This window comes from Aphelocoma coerulescens, chromosome 1 (genome assembly GCF_041296385.1).
Source record: "Aphelocoma coerulescens isolate FSJ_1873_10779 chromosome 1, UR_Acoe_1.0, whole genome shotgun sequence".
Taxonomy (NCBI): domain Eukaryota; kingdom Metazoa; phylum Chordata; class Aves; order Passeriformes; family Corvidae; genus Aphelocoma; species Aphelocoma coerulescens.
In genome coordinates, this window is record NC_091013.1 from 102,762,427 (window position 1) to 102,785,721 (window position 23,295).

Below are 23,295 nucleotides of genomic sequence, written 5' to 3' on the forward strand. Positions count from 1 at the left end.
ATGACTTCTTTGCACTTAATTGGCAAAAATATAGAGAGCGTAATTAACTTCAAGTTCTTTTATGAAAAGATCTACACGTGCAAATATTTTCAGCTGCAGGATGATAAAATTGCATTTTCTTGGGCCATGAATATCATATGCATAGTGTTGCTGTGCGGATTATGCTGAAGCTATTAAATATGTACATTATTTTCACAGACCCAACAGAGAAGGTGACTATTCAAGTGCTGCCACAAAGTAGTACCATTAAAGAGGGCGATAACATCACTCTGAAGTGCTCAGGAAATGGCAACCCTCCTCCACAGGAGTTCCTGTTTTACATTCCGGTACGTCCTGCCTTGCTGTTGCTGCTTAGTGAAATATTCTGTATCATTCCTTCCTACAGACATTGCTACATGTCAGTGTATACGTGGTTTTGTAACAAATGAAGGAAGGAATTCGATGCAACAAACACTGAAGACAGACATTGACCATTATAGCATGCTCTGAGAATGCCTCACCTCAGTTGGCAAAATATTTTTGAAAAAATCTCTCCTTTACCTGAGCCCACCCGAATTTTGCAGGAGTTTAGACCTACTAAAAATTATAAGGCTTCATTTCCCATCATCTGGTATTTTAATAAACAGTTTTGATTACAGCAGTTTAGCACCTTGAAGGAAACCATCTCATCTGTTGTCATAACACAGATCCAGCAGTGAAAGTAGAGCAAATTAATTCAGCTATATTTTGGACTTTCACAGACAAATCTCTGTGCAATTTCTTTTCTTCAGTTAATTAATTAACCATTTGGTGGCATAAAAAAACACAAAAAAGAATGTGTGTGACAGCACAGGAGAACAAATCTGTCAAATGCATAAGACACAGACTGAGAAAAATAAAGGCTTTGTTACCATTAATCTTCTTAGTACTGGTGAAGTCCACAGACAGATGTGGCTTTATATTCTAAGGCTCCTGGTCCTTGTTCCCATGTCCTGCTTCCCGCTCCTATTTTATATGCCTTATTTGTTCCTGCTGCAGCATTGAGCAGAGCTGCTCTTGCAAGAAGCCAGAAGTGGTATCCTTTCAGATATTTCAAACCCAGCATATCACCCTCTGAACATAATTGTCATCTACTCTGGGCTCCTGGCATGTTTGAATTGCTGAAGAGAGCAAGGGGAGCTAGGAGCTGAAGTCCTTATCTCAGAACAGCATTTAGATTCAGTGAGTCATCCTAGAAACTCACTAAATGCTAGTGAAAAAGTGTCTGGTATCTCTCCTTGCTCTGCTATCACAGTGAGTGAGCTAAACACCCAAGTTTGTCTTATCTTTGGGCTCCCTGTCTTTTCTCTCAAGAAGAGCTGCAGTGGGTGATTCCTTCAAAAGGCTCAGAGGTTTTATAAATCTCTTTCTGGATCCAGAGATAGGAATTAGGGTATCATTCTATGCTTGTTTCAAAGCTGATCTAAGTCAGTAATCAGGCGGAAACCAGGGAACTGGACAGCCAGAAAGCAACATTTGCTGGCTAATTCAGAACACCAGTGTCTGTGGAGAACTGCATATAATGCAGTGTATACCTGACCAGGGTCTATACTGTGATGTGGATAAAGCAAGGTTTGCTTGTGCTGTTCAAAAATTTGCAATGCAGTACAAATCAGTTCATGATTTGTCCTAGACTGAATATATCAGAATCAGATTTAGCTACACAATTTGTTTCGGTTTTTTGATTTCTGCAATACTTATTCTGCTAAACTTTCAAATTTTGTATATTAACGTCCTCTTAAAATGAGTTAGTCATTCAATTAAAGGAGTAAGCTCTTGATTGTAGTTGTTTTTTAAAATTATGTTGTCACACAGGAAGTAAACCTCAGTATAATTAATAGGTAATTACACTTCAATGATGCCTTGTCTATACGTACTTTGGAGTATTTAGCTATCCTTATAATTTAAAAAATCCTCAGCAAAAATTAGTGGGTTTAGCAAGCCCATGTACAGTCTTGTTTTCCACCCGCAGGGAGAAACAGAAGGTATAAGAAGCTCAGATACTTACGTAATGACAGATGTGAGACGAAATGCAACAGGACAATACAGGTGCTCTCTGACTGACAAAAGCATGATGGACTCGACCACCATCACTGTGCACTGTAAGTCATTGCATTTTGCACTCCTAGGTAGGATACAAACTGATCTTGGACCTCCTGGGATGGTTTCTCTGCTTTATGTATGTAGCTTAGTGCAGTTACCTACAGGTGAAGCGGTTGGTTTGAAGGAGTGTCCGGTCATTTCTATTTATTCTAATGTATTTCTGTTTGAAAATCTCAACTTTCTCAATTCATTGGCCTAGATACAGTTTCACTTCATGTAATTTTTGTGTAGTATACACTGTCACATACAGTGAGAATTTTGGTATTTGATATTTCGGTCATGTGAACATATATAGGGCAAGTTACTCTCTTCCGGCTGTGCCTTAGAATGTACACAAACATGGAAGCTGATCCACAGGGATATCACTGAAGGCCATTCTTCATAATCAAGTTCACATTCCCTCAATGAGGTTAACATGTAAGGAGTCTAGAAAAGAGACCTAGGAAGTTGTTATGTTCTCATAGGAAAAGTTGCTTTTTTTTACTTTTCCCAGGATCATGAGAGCTACAGAGCTCAGTAAATTTTCTTTAGCTGGATACTGTTTATTCACACTCTCAGAAACACTTCTAAAGCAGCCATTGAACTGGTGGAACCATTGAAGCAAGAGTTGCTTTTAATCTCCCTATGGAGAAGACATGAGCAGGAACTCTTTCAGCCAGGGGTGGTTTTCCACTAAAAATATTGATGGTCTGAAGTCTTCACGGTAGCATCAATAGTTGACAGATTCAGAGGGATCTGATAGATAATGAAGTTTAAAGGCTTCCACAGTTGTTATACTTTACATGAAAACAAACTTCATGTTTTTGTATTTGGTTTTGAATTTTTTTTCCTGGAAGAGGTACAATACATGCATAATATATCTGTACATGAACAATTACACTGTTACATTTAATTAATATTTTGCCTTTAATAAGTTCATCTGCTGTTACCCTGCTCACCCCTTCTGTTTGCCAAGAGTTGGGCATGTAAAATCTGAAAAGAGCCCAGTGCTGCTGCCTCTTAACTTAGCAAAGTTAAGGTAGCAAATGTAGCTTTATAACTGACCCTTTAACTTTTCTCCTAGTGGACTGCATGTCTACTCATACTTTCATAAATAATTAAAAAATCACATCCTCAGCTCCAAGTTATTTTTAACAAGCAAGTTTTCCTTTCTCTTCTATTTTGTCTGCACATTGGAAGAGCTTTACTATGCCAGAGAAGCATGTGTTTTCTAGATGTGAGTCTTCCCAGTGTTGGCAGCTAGTGCAGCTACTCAGAACTCAGAGCTATGCTCTAGTACCCTACTGCTTCACTTTACTTAGGGTTCATTTTGTTTTTCCAAAACACCTCTATCTGCAATAAAGCCTTTGCTTAAAAGAGGCACAATGGCCTGGAATAGTTCTGTAATTCCTGAATGTCCAGACCGTGCCCTATCCTTAAGGTACTTCAGTGTCTTCCTTATGCTGCTCTAAAGCATTTCTGCAGGATGTAGTTTGTCCTTCAGATAGTACTTACTAATGCCTATCAAATCCTACTTTTTCTCCCTCTTTTGCTTTATTTTTTACCTTGTCACATATGGATGAATATTCCTCTCTCTGCTGTTACACTGAAAATACCTTGATTAGGAGTCAGGGCATTTCATTCCTTCCCATCCACTCTCAGTATTTTAGATTTTCTGTTTTCTTTTTTAAAAACCTAACCACAAACACAACAAAAAGCAGGCAATATAATAATTTAAATTTGAGAAACTGTTTACAGTAATTTGTTAAATTTCAACTGTAATGCTTTTTCCCAAAACAATTTTATTGAGCATTCTAATTACCCTGATTTCTTTCAGTGTCTAGGTAGAGGAAGCTTCCTGCTGGTATGAAAAAACATTATAATGCCATATTCCTCAAATATTATTTGCAGAAAAATATTCTGGCTGAATACAGAGCTCCCTTTTTGCAAGTTGAATGTAAATTATGAGACTTACAGAAAGCTGAAAATTGACATTGAAGCATCTGAGTTACCCATAATGTCTAGGGAAATATTTTATTTATAAAGGAAATTGAGGAGGGATGAAAGGACAAACTGTACAACCTGAGTTCTTGCCCTTCGGAGCAGGATCTGTGCAGCCAGATCCCAGTTTAGAGTCCAGCAGAGCTGAGTGCTTGTGGTTGGCGTGATTTGTCCCTCTACAGAGGGAGCAACAGAACAAGATTGATGTTGTGGGTTTGGGGTTTTTTACACTAGGCTGTAAATTCTCTGCCAGCTCTGTTCCTTCAGTGAGTTTGCCCAGGGTCAGATGAGCAAAACTGGCAGGGAAGGGGACCAGAGCAAAAGCTGTTTACAACCACTTACAGAGATGTAGCAGCACTCCCTGAGCGAGGCAAGGAAAGCTCCCTGCAGCAGAGGACAGGTGTATCTTCTCTCAGCTATAAAGAAGCAACTCTTTCAACCCACAGTCCCCTTTCTTTATCTATTGCTATGGGGATTTGAGCAACTTGGCCTAGTGCTGGTGTTCCTGCCCATGGCAGGGGGGTTGGAAGTAGATGATCTTTTAGGTCTCTTCCAACCCAAACATTCTATGATTCTGTAACTGTTTCTGCATGTAAAACCTAGTATGGAGTAAGTAGGTCTGTGGAACTTCCTCTTTGTGATGCTTTCCTTTCTGCTGAAATGGGTTCTGCAAACCATCCAGTAAATTAAAGGTCTTGGGAGTATAGCACTTGTATTTCTGTGTAGATATTTTTATAGCCTTGTATTGACTTCTCTCTTTCAGTAAAGCCATCAAAAATACAGGGGAAATCACCTTTTGAATGTTTCATGGAAAAATATATTCTCAGGATACTAGGAGAAGTTTCTAGTTGTCTGCTAGTTTATTCATGGAGCTCAGACAACAAGCAAGTGCCTGCATAGTTTTCCCAATTGTAGGACAGTACAATCAGGGGCCTCCTTTAAATGCTGGAAGTCTGTCCTAGATGTGCCACAGTTTCCAAACTGAATTGTGTGCTCCAGTCTTGCCCACATTAATTCCATACCTCCCTCACATGATGTGGTGATAGGTGCAGAATGCACTGTTTGTCTCTTCCCTGCTCTACTTGGTATGCAAAGACAGCACTGAAATCAATGCAAGACTTCAAGTGAGACCACATTAAGAGCTAGCATATATTGAAAATGGTGCCTGATGAGGAGCTTGTTTCTGAAGAACATTTCAAAGCCAAATGTGAAATGTACAGAAAAGTCTCACAGAAAAGTTTTTCTTTCAGTGGAGACAAAAATTTAATTTTGACAGTCTTCTGTATGCAAGAAATATTTTCTCCTCATACTTCTGTACCAAAGAGAGATTATTTACTAAGTAGAGAGATGAAGGTAGCTACATCACATTTCTTTGTGGACCCGGCAGATAAACTGGCAGAAAATTAAGCTAAATCAAGTTGCTTGTGTAGAGTTCCTAGAGGGGATCCTATAAGAGTAGCTGAATTCTGTCTTGCCTCACAAGTCATACAAATACTGCTCTGAGTTACGTAGCTCATCTCATACACTGTAAATTTTCCTGAACTGCTATAGCAACCAAGACCATGGTGTGAGAGGGAATGTAGTCCCAGTTACACCACACAAAGGGGCTGGCAGGGCACAGACTATCCTGGAGGAAGACTCAAGGATTGCTCTGGGCTCAGTGTCACGCTTGCCTGAGATGAAGGCAAAAACTTTCATGAATTTTTGCTCCCTATGACAAATGTGAGAGGAACACCTTCTGAATGGTCTTGGTGATCTCTTGGGGTTGAGGTGCTATCTTGCTTCAAAGAACAAGAGGTTTAAGTACATGTATAAGGAAATTCTTGAGGGGAAAAAAGAAAAAATCTTAGCTTTTTCTTCAACCACCCCTCTGCCTTGGTAGAACGTGTTTAAGGGTAACAAAGCAAGAAGAAACACATCCCATACACCATCCAAATCTATATACTGCTCACTGGAGGAGTCTTGTAATTTTATTTCTTTATTTTTCTTCTGGAAGCCACAGGAGAATAATTGGGTTCCATTTACTGGTTTCAGGAGGGAGGATAGGAAATCCCCATAGGAGTACAGAAACAAGATGCCATTTTATCTCATCAAGATCTTTGACAAATTCACAGATGAAAGTACAGTCCTTGTGACCTCTTGGACGAGACACTGGGCTTGTAACACAGATAATAATGCTGCAGACTAGTAGTACAGGCTGAACCCTAGTTGTTCCCTGAAGTTCTACCTCTAATTACAATGGTGTTCCCAGGGCAACCACTGAATGACGCCAGTAGGAAAGTTCATTGTTTTGTTAAGGAAAACTTGCTTTCCTCTACTGTGATTTTTGTCTCAAGCTTTTTTTTAAGCTCTGCTTAAAAGCCAAAAGGAGGCTTTGCAGTACTTTGCCAGCAAGTACTATATTTGTGATGAAGTCATGTGTACATTTGACTGCACATGTTTGTGTGTGCACACACACATCTGTGATAGTCATTCAACCAGGCAACTTGGCTCACAAGCAAGGCACTGTCAGAGGGGAAGCAAAATAGAGATTGGCAAACTCTGCTTTTCTTTCACTGTAGGATTAAAATTTAAAAAAAATGACCAGCCCGTTTATACTAAGAAAAACCTTACATATATAAGGTTTATATTATATATAAACCTTTATACTAAGAAAAATCCAAAGCAGTGTTTTCTGATACTCCTGTTACTGGCTCTCACCCTGCCTTGTGTCAAACACAGCTGTCACTGACTGCAATTTCCTGGGAGCTTAAATATGTCAGGCAGAGCTTGGAGTCTTTTTTGAGGTACATAAAGTGGCACTTTAAGTAAAGGGCTTCATGTGTAAAGGGCCCCAACCCTGTAATTCAGACATCTCACTCCTTCAGTCAGTATCATGTCTCATACACCCTCTTTGACCACCTTCATCTCCTTCAGATTTTGAGGATAAAAAGCCTCTAGTTTTATCACACAAAAGAAAGGTACCCCTTGACCTGCCTTTTTCTCTACAATTACTATTTAGGATAACCTGTCCCCACCTGCACTAGTCCTCCCCTGAAGATGCATTTTTACCTGGCCCATAGCAAGCTGCCCTCACAGCATTCTGTACTTCCTTTTCCAAATTCACATACTTCTATGTGAAGTACTTCTTCATCTTCTTATGCCTACTTTGTCATTCTTTCAGCAGAACAAGGTGAAAAAAATGTATCCATTTTTCTAGTGATTAGTGAGGTTTTGCTTTTCCTGTTAGCCTATAATTACAGCAAAAATATGAATGTTCTGCAATGCCTATTTTAGAATAATTCTCTCATCTCCCTTACTTGTAAAATTGACTTAGATTTTATTGAAGAAATGAAATCTTGAATTTAATGAGTGCAATTAGTCACATTTTCTTTTCTTGGTAAGCCTCTGAAATGGGCCAGGCTTTCTGAGATAAACTTTTTACAAATGTTCTTTCTATCCCAGATTTGGATTTGCAGCTTACTCCTAGTGGAGAAGTCACAAAACAGATTGGAGAGGCCCTGCCTGTGTCATGCACGATTTCTTCCAGTAGGAATGCAACTGTGTTTTGGATAAAGGTCAGTAATTAATCTATTTCACACTTCATCTGAGTGTTCACCCCTTCATATTATTGCTGCTACTTCAGTGTTTTGGGAGGAAGGAAGGAAGGAAGGAAGTTGTTCGTTGGGCTTTTTAAAGAATGTTGTTAAAATGAGTCTTATGCATATGCTTAAAATGAGATCTTATTCACTCACATTGATGACTGAAAATCAGTTACTATAATTATCAGCTCAGCTTTCAAATAGAGAGAATTAAGGCATATTGTAACACAAATACAACTTTCTCGAAATTGTCTATGCAAGGCCTTTTGAGACTAAGGTTCCTCTAAGAAAAAAAGCCCATTTGGAGCAACTTTGGCGCATTTTCTCAGAGGTGAGCTTGGTCTTGGTTCTGATAAACATAGCAAAAAGGGCAAGGGTTGAGAGGTCAGACAGTGAAAAATGCAGCTATTGAAGAAGGTGGCTTTACACCAAACCTCTAGTGCTGGAAACTTACAGTAAGGATGCCTATGGTTGTTTATGAGGATATGTCGATCTCATAAGCCTGGCCTAGAGGAGAGTTGCTTGTGTCTCAAACATGTTTTGTCTCTTGTGGTCTTGGCCAACCCACTAGAAAAGCTCAGAGCTAATAACTGATCCCATTTATGCCCTTGATTTAAAAGCAATATTGTTCAGGAAGAAAGGAGATGGCTTCTATAAATCTCCATCAGTTTCTACTTTTCACGCTGGATATTCAAATGCTAGTTATTAATGGGGAAACAGCTTAAAAGTGTGGCTTTAATTTTCCAAAGCATGTGAAAACTCCTGTTGATAGTAGTCACATCTGTCATTAAGGGGTTAATGTATTGTGAGTCTCTCTCTGTCACTTCTAACTCCTGACTTTATCAGGACAATACCAGAATGCAAACAAGTCCATCATTTTCAAGTCTTCAGTATCAAGATGCTGGAAACTATGTCTGTGAAACTACCCTTCAGGAGGTGGAAGGATTGAGGAAAAGACAGACACTTAAACTTATTGTGGAAGGTAAGCTAGCAGAAAGTTATGATTATTATTGTTCTTTTTAAATCAAATGGTTAACTGCAACATTGTTCTTGTAGGAAAACCTCAAATCAAAATGACCAAGAAAACCAACACAAATAAAATGTCTAAAACAATTATCTGCCATGTGGAAGGTTTCCCCAAACCAGCAGTGCAGTGGACAGTTACAGGCAGTGGAAGCATCCTAAATAAAGCAAGTATTTTTCTTATTACTTTATTCACCAAAAACTAGTGTATAGGAAGTGCAAATTAAAGTCGAGGAACATTTTTCAGATAGTGAGATTGAAGAAAAGTCTTTTTCATTTATCTAAGAGAAGGTTAAGTGGTAGCTGTAGCTACATGGTACTTACATGGATGACTTTTTATGATAAAGCCTTTTTGAATAGAACAGGTGAAGGCAAAGGAGATCCACTGGCTACAAGCTGGAGCTGGAAGGAAAAGAAAAGGTTACAAATGAAATATGCATTTTTAAAATGAAGGTACTTAGTGGTTTTATCTGGGTAATGTGCTGATTTTCACCATTGCATAAAGAATTTGCAAATAACGATGGAATTGTAGAACTTACATTAGAAAGCAAATGGGTACTTGATGTAGGCATTAGCTGAGTGAAGTGTAATGAAATTTGGCATGTGTGAATCAGAAGTTACATTCAGTATAATTCCTTATGGGCCTTGCAGCTTTTATCCTAATATTTATAGTTGTTTTTGTATGGTTATACCTGTTGTTTCTCACATTATGCCCGCATCCTTGGGGATAAATAAGAAGAATTCATATATAGCAGGCAAAATACCTGGAAAATATGCAGACTGAAGTATTTTTATATGGATTACCAAATCCCATGCAGAGCATTGCCACATTTTGCCTTAGCAGGAAAAATAAATGAGACCTCTCTACAGTCAGTGGCTGGAAGTCCAATGTACAGTGCTCCTGTAGATTCCATTACATTTCATCAGGTTCTGCTTTAAGCCTACAGAAATTGTGTAGCTGTCAAAATTTGTCCATTTACTTGTAGGTATAGGACAGCAATTGTCTTGAAGCTATACAAATTATTGAAAATAATTTTCTCTGGGTGTTGCATTAATCCAAGAATAATGTGCAGCAAATTTAAGGAACAACACATCACTATTACAGTGCAGATACTGTAGGTGCTACTAAATACATGGAGCTTGCCAAAATAATGCTTCATGTGGAAACAGCTTGGAAAGCTGGAAACTGGAAAACTTAGAGCAATTCTTTTTCTTATAATGACATAAATGAAAAACAGCAAGATGGAAAAAATAACACCTTAGAAGTCTGAAATTCCCTTTAAGAATTTTGTCATTTGGAATATTTTCTAAATAGTTGAAAGAAAAGCAAATACAGAATGTTGTTAACTTTTTCAGAAAAAACCTTTATTGTCATTAGGCTTACCGTGTGCACTATGGCATCTATAACTGGATATTTTGTCCAGCTTTTTCTTTCAAATATTTGCATTGCCATTTAATAAAAAATGTATTTCTATCGCTATTGTTTGGAGAACTGAAATAATACTTGAAAGTTATTTCCCTCTGAACATTTTCAGTGTGTAACACAATTAATGAGTGTACTGTTCTTTGTGTTTTTAAAGGATACTAATCTTCATTTTTCACCTTTTCAGACAGAGGAGACAAAATATGTTAATGGGAAATTTTCCAGTAAAATTGTAATTGCTCCTGAGGAAAATGTAACTTTAACTTGCATTGCAGAAAATGAGCTAGAAAGGACTGTGACCTCCATGAACGTCTCTGCTAGTGAGTGTCCTCTAAAGATCATTTCCTTAAAGTTACAGTTTCTCATAAAGTACCCATACATCACACTCAAATGAAGAGTAGGTCTGCATAGTAATGTTGATACTAAGATATTTAACCTTTTTGTCTTAAGTCAAGCAATTGTAAATCCACTCTGGATCAGTAGTACATAAAATTTATTGATCGCTTTCTACATGAAGTCACTTAGTCTTCATGACTTTCTTGGCTAGATACCCCTATTTACAAAAGTAAACAATATTACAAAATAATAATACAACATAATAGCACAAAATACTGTGAAGTAATACTTTATTTACAAGACAGAGGTCTTTATTTATTACTAAATTGACAATATCCCTTAGTCCCTAAATTCCAGTTTATTATTACTGGTATGACTTGACTCACAACAGAAATCAGCCATACTGGGCTTTAATCACATCATGATGAAAAGTAGTGAGAAGCTTTGGAAGGCTAGCACAGAAATACTCAGAAATATTTCTGACTTTAATATTACAGTTTTAGGGTAAAATTCTTTTAAGGGATATATTATAGTTACAAAGGAAAGACTTCTGTTTAAAGATGGGATTAAATATCTTGTTTGGCAAACACTGTTCCAGTTTCTGTCACTGGTGTAAATAGGCAATTAAAGGTGATGTTCAGGTCAAATATGTGTTGTCTCTAATTTAATTTTAACATTTTTCATTTCAGTAAATATTCCAGAATACGATGAGCCAGAGGATAGGAGTGGTACGTATGGTTTTCTCTCTGTAACCCTTGCTTTTGATTGTCTCGGTTCAAGACCTGTGTAGAGCTCTGCACAAGTTCCTTAAAGTCCCTTAAAGCTGGACTTGATTTGAAATAGTTAGTGCTGTGATTGACTAAGATGTGACTTTCTTGAAGCTTAAAAACACGTTTAAAGAGCAATGCCTAGTTTGGGTTTTTTTCCATTTCTAGTGAAGATTCGTTAGAAATGTTGTAATGCTTTACTTTATCATAGGTCATCTCATTAACTTTTCTTCTTTGCTTCAGATGACAATAGTGAAAAGGTTAATGACCAGGCAAAGCTAATAGTGGGAATTGTGGTCGGTCTTCTGCTGGTTGCTCTGATTGCAGGTGTTGTCTACTGGCTCTATGTGAAGAAATCAAAGTAAGAATTTTTGTAAAACTTTACACTAAACTGGAAAAAGAACAATGATAAGCAGAGATGTATGTTTACCTGTTTTCCTTCCTCTACAGCATTCCAGTAGTCTAAAGTGGGGAAAAGCTGTTAGAGTAGATGTACTTGGTGGAGAAAGGAAACTTGGTACCCCTGGCTTGTCCTAATGGTTAACAGGACTCATGTCCTAGAGGTGGGGTTCAAAGATTTGCATAGATCAGAGTTGTATTGAGGTCCTTTTCCCTGACAGCCAAGTCTATGCTGACTCTTGCATTTAAATATAGTACTTAATTGTGGAACTTGTGTGGAAGTCTGTGTGGTTGTACTGGTGCTAGAAACTGCCTTCATTTAGAAATTGGCTGGCTTGTTTCCTTTAAAATGGAATAACTTACAGAATAAGGCTCAACCATCTCAGGGAAAAGAGAGATTTGTTTTGTTCACCTATACTTTAAGATTTCTGAAATAAAATTGGTAAAGATAGAGCTTCTGTTGCTGAATAATCTAGAAGCTGAGTCCCAATCTAGGTTTTAGCCATCACAGGCATAGAATAGCATTTTCCAGTGAGGCCTGCTTGCTTTCAAGTTTCTTCCTTGTCACAGAGTCTCCCTTCAGAATATAAATGGGAGGGTCTCAAGAAGTGACCATGTTACTCTGTCCTTTTGAAGCTGGCTGGCTCCATTTGGTCTTATCCCTATACCTTTGTCTCCAGGGAGAACCAAAGGCAGTCAGAAACAGGCTTGCTTTCTGACAGCTCTTACAGCTGCTTCTCAGCACAGGAGGTTAAGTGGTTGTGCACAACAGGCACTGACAAAGACAGGTGTAAAAGCAGTCTTAAAGTTCACTTGGTTTTTGTATGATCTTTCACTAAAATTGAATCAAATGAAATCTAAAATATACCAGTGGGATTTTACTATGAACAAATGTGTTTTCTCTGATGTGAAACTGCAACAAGGAATTCCCCATCTGCTAGGAAATGCTCTTTTTTTTTTTTGGATAATACATAAAAATTTTAGTTCAGCCATAACGGATTAGGTTTTTGAAGTTTTTCAAATATAGAGTTGTTATAAATTACCCAAGCACAGAACCACACTCAGATATTAAAGAGGATTTTTTTGGTTTTTTTCCAAAGCTTATGCTTCTTGTGGTAAAAAATTAAAAGTAACAACATAGTGCTCTTCCTCCCACACTTTGCTACTGTTGCAGTAATATCTAAGATAACTTTGTCATTCCTTTTTGAATGTGTGAATGTGGAGTCATGAAACTGTGGTACACTGGTTTGGGTTTCTTTGGATGAGGTGGTTTGATTATAACAAGGGCAGAGAAGGTAAAATACCTCTTCTTGCACCATTGAGTAGTGGGGGGAGAGCTGACAGGAATCATAGAATATAGCATGAGATGAATTTATGAATTACAACATTTTTTTCTGCTTCAAAGATAGAATATAGCATATTCTAAATGGACAACACTCATTTTTCTCATGCTCAACTTCTCTTCCTAAAGCTTAGAGGAAAAATTAGAGCTAGAATTGATTAGACAGGTTCACTGGAAACAAAAATACCTTTATAGTTTAATAATAGTCTCTGTATTTGACATGTGGTTGCTAGCTTCAAAACCCCTTAATTGATGTATCATCATTGACAATCTCCTGTTCTCTGTACATGTTTAAATTGATCTGTTGTTATCCTCCCTGCTTTCTGCACACCATACTTGCAGGAGCAAGCAGAATGTCAGTACCTATTCTGACAAAGTTTTCATTATGAATCATAGCCTAGAAATCAAAGCAGGCCTTGCAAAAAGCACCTTACACCTTTAGGCACAACTCCATCCAGGCCAGCAGGTAGTAGTTATTTTTTGAACCCACCCTTGACCAGTAACTCACCTAATCTCTATCCCCAAAGTGACGCCAAAGGAAAGTCTGAGAACGCAGCAGCACAGAACTTTCCAAGTCTGCCGAGGCAAGAAAAACATTAATTTTTTTTTTGTTATTGGTGTTGTGGTTTGTATAATCTTCTATTGTCTTGTCATCCACACTAAGTAGGAATTATACTTGTAGCCTTGGAATATATTCCCAATAAATCACTTGTACAGTTACTCACTGCCTCAGCTCCACTTGATGGAAAAGCTGATTATTGCCACATATTCTTTTCAGTGTGAATATTATCCCATAAATCAGAGACTCATCTGTATTCCACGTCCTGCAACCAGCCTCCTCTTGAATAAAGAGTTGAGGCTACCTACTCCAGCATGCCTTGTTTCTCCTTCATCTGAGCAGAAGGCCAAACACTTGTTTTCTTCAGATTTCTCCTTTTTCCAAAAAGGGTATTGTAAACTAATATGCACTGAACAGAATATAACTCATCACTTCAGAATCTTTCTAAAATTTTTGTGTCAGACATCAGTTGAGAGATTCCAGGACACCCACGCTCAGTAAATGCTTCATATACGAAATTTCCACCTTGCCAGAAACAGCTGAGGACATAGCAGGAATTAAAGATTCAGAAAGGAAATAGTGCACCCTGTACCCTGCCTCTCTAGTCATGAAAGTTTGCACGTAGATTGGACCCTGGCCCCATTTTTGTCCCTGGAGTTTGGAGGTGCCCAAATCTCAAGTCACAAGGCTAGATAAAGGTTAAAGTGGTTCAACATCCATTGAAGGAAACTTCAGATGGACCAGCTGAATCACAGCAGCAGTCTTAAAATTGTTCACACTCAGAGCACATCAAACTCTTGAAATGTTTCTTAGGTCACAGTAATGACAAAGATTACTGGCATCTCTGAAACTGAACATTTGAAGCATAAAAATTCTGCTTTTCTGATACTTTATAGCAAACAAGCATATGAGTCCACACATGGTGGGCCAAAAAAGTAGGAAAGTCACTATGTTTTCAACAAGACTCAGCATTTGTATTGGTTTTCACTCAGTTCCCTTCCAAAGAAAAGACATGGTTACAAACATCTCTGAAAGTGTCAGTTCATGTCAAAAAACTAATACAAAAGTGACACAAATTAAAAACAGTCACCCATTTCCTGATGGTTGGAATATTTTTCTAGTATCTCTGTGTTTTTTCCTACTGATGGACATTTGAAAACAATTGAAGAAAGTGGAAGGCAAGGTTGGAGTAAATAAGGACGTTGCAGCTAGTCCAGATTGGGATGTATAAAACCATTAGCTCCTAGAAAATCTTCTGCAACAGTGCAGTTGAGTGTAGTTTTAATGAAATTCATGGCTCCTGCTTCAACACCCAGAGCTACACAGATGTGCATTATCTTACCTGTCATTATCACAAGATTGAGTAACAAGGACAAACAGCACTGCATACTTTCTTCCTTAAAGAGCGTTGAGGGTGAGGCCTAGACTTGCGAGATTAAAAGAAATCAGAAATTAAAATCCTACTGCAATTTTTGGGTCACCTATATGTAGTCTGTGTTTACACTACACCAGGAAAAACAGTTATCATGGAAAATGATCTTCATATTACAAACAATGCTATGAGCATCGTTTAGTATCTGAACAAGATCCATGAAAATAGTGGTCCCTCAGTACATACAGGCCAAAGAATGCTAAAAACCTCACTTTGGTGCTACTTACAGAGAGATTTTGATTAGGATTCCCTGGGGATAATTATTTTCCTGAAGAGTAAGCATAGATAAATATTAAATATGAGTCATAATTTTAGCAAGAGCTCGAAATGATCCATGATTTACAAATTAATTTAAAGAAAAAGAGTTGAGTGAGTAAACTCATATTTATACAACCAACTTCTCACTCTTCAGAACAACAGCATACAAAGGTGTGGGCTTTTTTTGTGGAGCTGCAGATAATGACAATGTGTGAGAGTGCTCCAGGCCTGGGCAAAGTGGGCTGTCTTCCCTTTTTGGCAAATCCTTGGGAATACTTCTATCTGTTCAGACTCCATTGCCCACCTGCTCAGATATTATCAGGAGTCACTCTTGAGTTGAAAATGGAGCAAGCTGACAAGAGTCAATGCACAAAAAACGTAAGGAACAAGTGTTGTTGAATGTTAAGCTGAAAAGGACCATTTGTCCTGTGCCTGAAGTCACCCCAGGAAGTGATGGAACCTGTGTTTTGAGATATTTCTGTTACAAACCCAAGCCACATCTGTCAAGCCCTGGGGATTGGTGCCATGCCAGGGGTGGCTGTGCCTCTGCTGTTGGCAGGGCACTGCCACTGGATCACACTGCTGCAACTCTGCAAAATAACTCCTGTGTCTCTCAATGACACTATTTGGATAGCACTAAAAAAGGCAGCAGCATTGTTTGTGCTGAGGTGGTGAATCTGCCTAGATAATGGTATTTGGGGAACAAAAAAAACAGGTCAGCAGGATCACCAAACCACCATAAATAAACAGCTGCATTTCAGTCTCAGGCACTGAGAATTGAAATCCATCTGATTGTCAGACATGAAAAACTGCTGCTGCTCTCATTTCAAGCAGGTGGTTTGTAACATCCTCCAAAAGAGTTCTGGAGCACCTGCCTCTTTCAAAGTCAGTGTTGCTCTTTGAGTGTCCCATTTTTGCCCATTGTGTCTTTAGGAAAATAAAGGTGACATTTAGTTTCACTGTGTGCAGAACTAAAATAGATTACTTTCAAAATCAAAACCTGATTGCATTGCAGAATATCCTGACATTAGTTATTGAATACTTTTAACCTAATCGAAGACCAAACAGATCCCTCTGCTGTAAGTGTCAGGTCATATGAGATTCAGTCTGCTTTGGGCACTGTAAAACTCTTGATAAGAGGCCAAAAGAAAAGGATCCCAGTGAGCCATGCCCATAATCTATCCAGTCTCCAAGAGCAGACATTAGCAGTTATATGAGGACAGATGTGCATGATACTGCTTTCTCACATCCAACTCATTTCAGCTCAGGTAATTGCCTGAGTCCAGACTCTTTCAGCTTTTAATCTCTTTTCCTATTGTCTCCAATTTTGTGGGACTTATTTATGGAAAAGACTCATTAGCCACATGACAAGCCAAATTATGTACTCAACCTAAACCAAACATGGTTTAAATTTAAATTAAAATTTTTTTTAATTTTCAAGGGATTTTTTTTTTTTGAGGGGTTCTTTCCTTTTTGTTAGGATTAAAGAGATTTGTGAAAGGTTATTAAGCTCACAGAAGGTCAGTCTCTACCAAAGCACTGAATTTTCTTCTTCATTGCATCTTACATCCTTTCCTTTTATGCATGCCATGTGTTTCAGGTTTTGAATACCAGAAAAAAATAGAATGTTACTGCCCAATGGAAATATACCACTGTAGAACAAGTTACTTTGTAATACTATCTCAGCACTTTTAAAATTAAATTTGCCTGTAATAAAGAGGAGCTCAGATCTTTGCAGTAAAATGGGTTTTCAGGATGACACCTTCCTGTCAGTCACACAAATATAACAGAGGCACCCTAAACCAATAGGAAAAGGTAAATGCTGCTTTAAAATGTTAAAACTTGTAGCCCCTCAGGAAATAATCTCCTCTAAAACCAAAAAGATTTTAGAGTGGTCCCTTGCAGTGTAGCCTGTGGGATTTGGGATCCAGAATCCCATGCTCCCCTGGCACTCCACCTCCAAGCCGTGCTCCCCAGCCCGGAGAGCAGCATTTCAGCAGCACTCCCCGAGCTGGGGGGGGTCAGGTGCATTGCCCCCTAGGAGCTCTTCAGAGACAAAGACTAAACAGTGCTGTCTCAGTAGCACTGCTCCAAGGGTATTCCAGCTCAGGGCACACAGGGCAGGCAGCCACAGCTCCCGGCCTTTGCTCAGATGGAGGATGCACACAGGAGCGCTGCACTAGCGCGAGCTCTGCCCGCTGCTTCGGGAGGTGCATACCTGCATGGTGTCAGCGTGCCATGTCACACTATCTCCCTAACCTGTGTCTTCATTGTATTTTGCAAGTCAGCGTCACTCCGGGTCTTTACCCTGCAGCAAGGGTGAGCATATGCATCAATCTGTCACCACAGACCTCACTTTTCTGTAGGGGAAACAAATTATCTGTAGAGAAAATGCAGCTACGATAATCTGCTTTGACACAAGGGATTTACTTTGTCCCACTCAAACACATTTGCCCATTTACATTTTCAAAATTGGGACCTTCAAAATGTTATCACAGCACTGCAGGAATCTTTCACCTTGGCAGACAGTGAGGCTTCTCACAGATTAAATGAATGGCATAGTGGTTTTATTGTGCTAAGCTAAACTAAGCACTTAACTCATTAATTCATCACCACTACTTGCATTAAGGAAGACCTGCTATTTTAAATGAGGCATACCTCTTTTTTTTTCCCCCCCCCTCAAACATTTACACAATCTCATCTTTACCCAAAGCTTGTCAGTCATAGCTAGCACAGACCTAGAAGCTAGAGTGGGATTTTTTTTCAGTGTTGCCAGAATTTTCATTAGTTTCTTCACATTTAAAGAGCTTCCGTTTGGCACGGGCTCTGAAAGTCATTTCCTACGAGTACACAAAAGATTGCTGTGTTGATCAAGATATCTCAGCCACGCTTGGAATGTTTTAGCACGCCTTAAAGCAGGCTCGTGTTTATTGAAACAAGCTGCACAATCACTTTCTCAAGAAACGTGGATCTCCACAACTGGTTTAACCTTACTAAATGTCTGCTAGCTCAGACTAATTCCGAATTCCTCAGGAGGTAAATCAAACACACAGAGCCCTGCTGCAATACTTCTTGTGGTACTCACAGCAGCGGGGATCTGGTGTCACTGGCCTATTTACAGACATATGCAAACCTGTTGCTCTGCTCAGAACAGAACTGTCAAAATTTTCTGTTTACTGTGAGGGGAGGAGGCAGTGTCATGAATATGAGGATGGAACAAAATGCTGTAGACATGCAAAAATTCCCTTCCTTTACATTATAGGACAGCATCAAAACATGTAGACAAAGATCTTGGAAATATAGAAGAGAACAAAAAACTAGAGGAAAACAATCATAAATCTGAAACTTAAGAGAAAATGTGTCAATCATCATTCCAGGTAAGTGTTTCATGTTACAGCATTAACATCTCTTTGTCCACCATTTCTCTCTGGTGATCAAAGCTGTAGCTTGGGCTGGTGCTCACCTTCCAGAGGTGAGGCAGTAGGGTCGTTGTGTGGTGTAGTTTTAGGACAGACAGACTCAAGCTTTTGGCTAGGTAAGAATTCAGAGCTGCACACAAAAATATAAAAAGAAGCCTGACATTCAGATGGAACTTAATATTTGGCTTTATTTTAATGTATGTGCTCAAGGAAATGAAAATATAGATTTGTATAATGTATCACTGTGGTACATATGTGTATGTAGAGTTCAGAAGGTTTCAAGCTATGACTTGAAATGTTTACAGGAGCTTCTTCCCTTACTGAAAGCAACAGTTTCCAAGTCCTTGGTCACTTTTTTCATCATTAATGCAAAGGTCATGAAGCTTACTTCCTTTAGAACAAAACAATTCTCTTAGTCTAGATTTCACACACCTGTACTGTGATCATTTCTATCCTGGAAAGAGACACTGTCCATTACATTAGTAACAGGTTTGAAAGTTTCCCCTGCTGGGATCTGTATGAAGTAAACTGTTTACAAATGATCTGGCAGATCCCCAAGTTCTGCTGGGAATTACAGGAGCACTGCAAAGCACCAAGAGCACCACCCTGTGCTCACACATATATACACCACTGCTGCACCTCTCATCTTAGTACCCAAAGGAGGGGATTAGACCATTTTTCTGGCCAATTTAGGCCATTTAAAATTAACACTGTGATAACACAAGAGTCTGAAAACCAGCTAACCATAGAGAGGTTTGTTTAGTTTGTCATCAACTGTTCTTAAAAATGAGAGTAGTACATATTGAGGGGTGTTTGCATTGTAAGCTCCTCCACAGGAAACCTGTAGACAGCCCTGATTCTCAGTGATCTTAAGCAAATAGCACTGGATACTTTCTTGAGGTAAAAGGGGTTTAAAGCATTTGGAATTATATATTTCATGTTTACATAACAAGGTTTCTTATTTCAATGAATGCAACTCTCATTAATAATGTCAATATGTCAGTATGTCTGAAATTTTCAAATACCAGTCACAAGTTTTTCACTAAATATTCAGAATTCATTGGATTTTATAGAGCAATTACATAGTATACAAAGAGATGCAGCATTGCTGTAGGCACTTTACCAGCAATATCAGTGTTTTACTAGTTTGGAAAAGGGAGTTGGGAATATCAAAATTATGGCTTAGGAAGGATTTAAAGGTGGAAAACAAGTCAATTTGGATGTTGAAAAGTTGCAGTGTAAATACATTGTGTGCCTTCAGTGCAATCTTTTACTCTGTATTCCTTCAGAACAGTAGATCTACATAAATGAAATGGACATAAATCCATTACTTACCAGATAAATTTGTTCCCAGTACATCCAGTAACAGTGATTGTTGTCATGAAAGAAAGTGTTTGCATCACTGAGCTGCAGAAGAAAGTACTATTCATGTATCTGTTTATTTGAAGTTTACATACAGAGTAGTCATGATGGGTAACATATTTTAAAATGTTTAACTGGCTTTTATCTTTCATATTTTCAGAGAATACATATAGACCAATTGAAGCATGAACGTGGATTGTATTTAAACATATACAAAGAAGTGACAGCTATTCATGGTTCAAGTATTAAGCAGATCATACTACCAGGTTTTCAAAGGATTTTAGACACAATTATCTCAAGCTAAAAAAACCCCACAAACTAATTTTGGCAACAGCCATGATAATAGGTCACCATGTTGTGTTCTGTTTGAAATATTTTTTTGTAAATGTCTGCACTGAAGATTTCTTTTTGTTTGCCTTTATGTAAATTTTTTACGTAGCTATTTTTATACACTGTAAGGCTTTGTTCTGGGAGTTGCTGTTAATCTGATGTATAGTGTAATGGTTTTATTTCAATTGTTTTTATGACACCCTTCGAGCAGGTACATGTCTAATTCCGGTTGTTATCAGTGAAGCCTCTGCTTTGTAGCAAGTACCTAGAGTGTAAGATGGTCGTAAAGGAAAATGTCAAACTCCTTTTTCATTCTTTGAAATCGTGGTAAAGCAGAAGGGTGACAGCTGTGACAAGAATGAACTAAATTGTTAATGAAAAGGAACATTTTAAAAAACCGTGCAAAGCTAAACAGGCTGGAAAGGGAATAAAGAGTTTCCCTGAAGAAGTCTGGGTATTGAGCAAGGAACACTATGAAAAATTCCTAGCCTACATACAGCTGGTGGCTAATAAATCTTTTTCTTCTAGAGCAAGACACGCATTTTATTGATGGTTATCAGTCGTCTTTCATGTTAGCATTAGGATAAGGAACTGGAATTCTGGATTAATTTTGATTCCTTTATGTTATTCGCTGCCTTAAAGTACTGTACCTTTTCTTCATTTCAGAGAGATACCAGTCAGAATTGGAAACTTTTTTTAAAACGTGGTCATATCAAAGCTGCATTTTTCCCACAAAAATAGAATATATATATATTTTTTGTGTGTTTTTGTTAACTATGCTACAGATATTGAATGCACCTTGAGATAATTTTAGTGTTTTTAACTGGTACCTAATTTATCAAACAGTACATATAATTGTAACAATGAAATGTCTATGTATCTTTAGTTACATTCAAGTTTGTAACTTTATAAACATGTTTTTTGCTTGAGGGAATTTTTAGAATGGTACTTGATAAGAAAAGGTTTTAGGGTGAATGGCCAATAGAAAGTTGTACTTAAGGGAGATAAGTTTCATCTTATCTGGAAAGTTAGTTTCTGGAAGAAGGTAGCAGGCAACTTTGATGGAGAGGAACAGTAGAGTAAGCAGAACATCAGGTTTCCATTTACAAATATCCAGGGAAAAAGTAAGTTTTTATAGACTGGTAGGCAAAAATAAATAAATAAATAAAAGATAAAGATGGACGTTAGGAAATGTATTTTGCCACTTTTGCATTATTTAGGGGGAAGAAAACACTGTTACTTGTAAATTTGTAAAATGTTAAATGTCTGGGCAGTAGTGACTGATGTCTTAATAAAAGCTTCCTGTAGTGCATTGGCATGGATTAAATACATAAGATGTCCTATAAACTCTATGCTGTATAAAATATTAGAGGGAAATCCTGTTATATGCCTCTAAACTTTAATTTGTTACTGTTTTACTTGGCAAAAAGAAAAAAAATTATAATCTTGGTCAATATTTAAACCAAAGTAAAATGGGGGAAAAACCAAAGTAATTTGTTTTGCATGGCTAAGCCATTCTGTTATCTCTGTAAATATTGTGATTTTTTTTCTTTTTAGAATTTTGTTAAAAAAATTCTAAAATTTTTAAACACCTGTTTTTCCAAAATAAAACGTGAACACACAAAAAAGTTACTTTATATATAAATATATCTTTTTCTTTTGGTGCAAGAACACTGCCAAGCGATACACGTTTTTTAAAAGAAAAAACAAATTCAGTGGGCATGACTCTGAACGGGAAAAGTTGTACCAGAGTCCTGTGAAGGAGTGTGCATCTATCACCTCTCTTTGTTTATAACACTACAAACGGTTCTTAAATACAGAGAGGAATCTTCCAAAGATAGGGAAAACTCCAAAGGGAAAGCATAGGGAAGGGCTGAAAATTTTCATACCACTGTCAGGGGAATATAGGGCAAAGGAGAAGAAAAAAAGTCCTTCAACTTTCACAGCTACAGAAAAAGGAATATAAACAACTCCTCGCCTTTGGGATTCTGCTTGATCTCCTATGCACTTTAAATCGTCAGTCCGAGGAGCTGGGTTTTTCACTGCTCCAAGTTCATTATAGGCAAGTCTCAAGAACCAAGAGTGCAAAAGAATTAATGTTTCTATCCATGCCTAAACAACAATAAAACTGAAGTATTGTCTTCACTGGCTTGTGTGAAATCTCAGTTTACAAGGACACGTGTGAGCCCAAGGGAAAGCGCTTACCCAGAGCTCGCGCTGCTGCTGCTGCTGCTGCCTCTGGTCCTGCAAATACAGCCCTGTAGAGTCTGGCTGGCAGGAAAAGTCATGGGGGGGTGCTCATTGTGGGTTTGTGGAGCTTCTCCTGGCCCACAGCACCTGGGGAGCACAAGCACTTGCTCAGAGGAAAGCACAAGCTGGCACACAAAGCCTTGCCAGAGTTCATCATGCAGGTCTCTGCTTGTGACCTGGACAAATAATTACCCCAGCAGTGAATTTGGGGGGGGCTGATCAAATCTGGGTGAGGACACCACAAGAGTTCAACCTCAGTTTACTACACACAGGAAGAAAAACCTCTGCTCACAAGTGGTTTAAAGGCATGACAAGGGGCAGCAGGGGACAGTCCATCCTCTTGCTTTACAGGCAGGAAATAATGTAAATAATGATGCCTGCTCATGGCTGCGCAGGAAACTGCCACTGAGCTTGGAACAAACCAGTGGGTTTGACTGCATGCTGCAAAGGCAGTATCCTGCAAAGATACCCCATGGGCTTCCCAAGCAACTCTGGGAGTCCTCTGAAGCAATAAGATCAAACCTATAGCTGTGCTGCAGTGGGTATGTGCCACAGAAATGTGATAATGGTGCGGCCACAGGGTGAGGCCTTCTGGAAAAAAAGAAAAACGCGTACTTGGAGTCAACACTATAAAAGGCAAAGCATCAGGGACATTTTGTACTGGTTCTGAGTACTGCAGACCAGCCTCTGCTTAAGGGCTTTACTGCACCTAC

The 23,295-nt window shown here is 38.4% G+C and overlaps 1 protein-coding gene across 1 annotated transcript in view; it reads left to right on the forward strand.

Annotated features, from left to right (window-relative positions):
- Positions 1 to 22,460, forward strand: part of ALCAM (activated leukocyte cell adhesion molecule) — a 118,194-nt gene extending 95,734 nt beyond the window's left edge. Inside the window, exons 7-16 of the mRNA XM_069022108.1 lie at positions 199 to 326; positions 1,991 to 2,120; positions 7,546 to 7,658; positions 8,529 to 8,664; positions 8,739 to 8,872; positions 10,316 to 10,448; positions 11,154 to 11,192; positions 11,475 to 11,592; positions 18,484 to 18,598; positions 20,163 to 22,460. Coding sequence (XP_068878209.1) covers positions 199 to 326; positions 1,991 to 2,120; positions 7,546 to 7,658; positions 8,529 to 8,664; positions 8,739 to 8,872; positions 10,316 to 10,448; positions 11,154 to 11,192; positions 11,475 to 11,592; positions 18,484 to 18,571 — 1,019 coding nt within the window. The 3' untranslated portion in view covers positions 18,572 to 18,598; positions 20,163 to 22,460. The remainder of the gene's footprint in view (positions 1 to 198; positions 327 to 1,990; positions 2,121 to 7,545; positions 7,659 to 8,528; positions 8,665 to 8,738; positions 8,873 to 10,315; positions 10,449 to 11,153; positions 11,193 to 11,474; positions 11,593 to 18,483; positions 18,599 to 20,162) is intronic.
- The last annotated feature ends 835 nt before the right edge of the window (positions 22,461 to 23,295 follow it).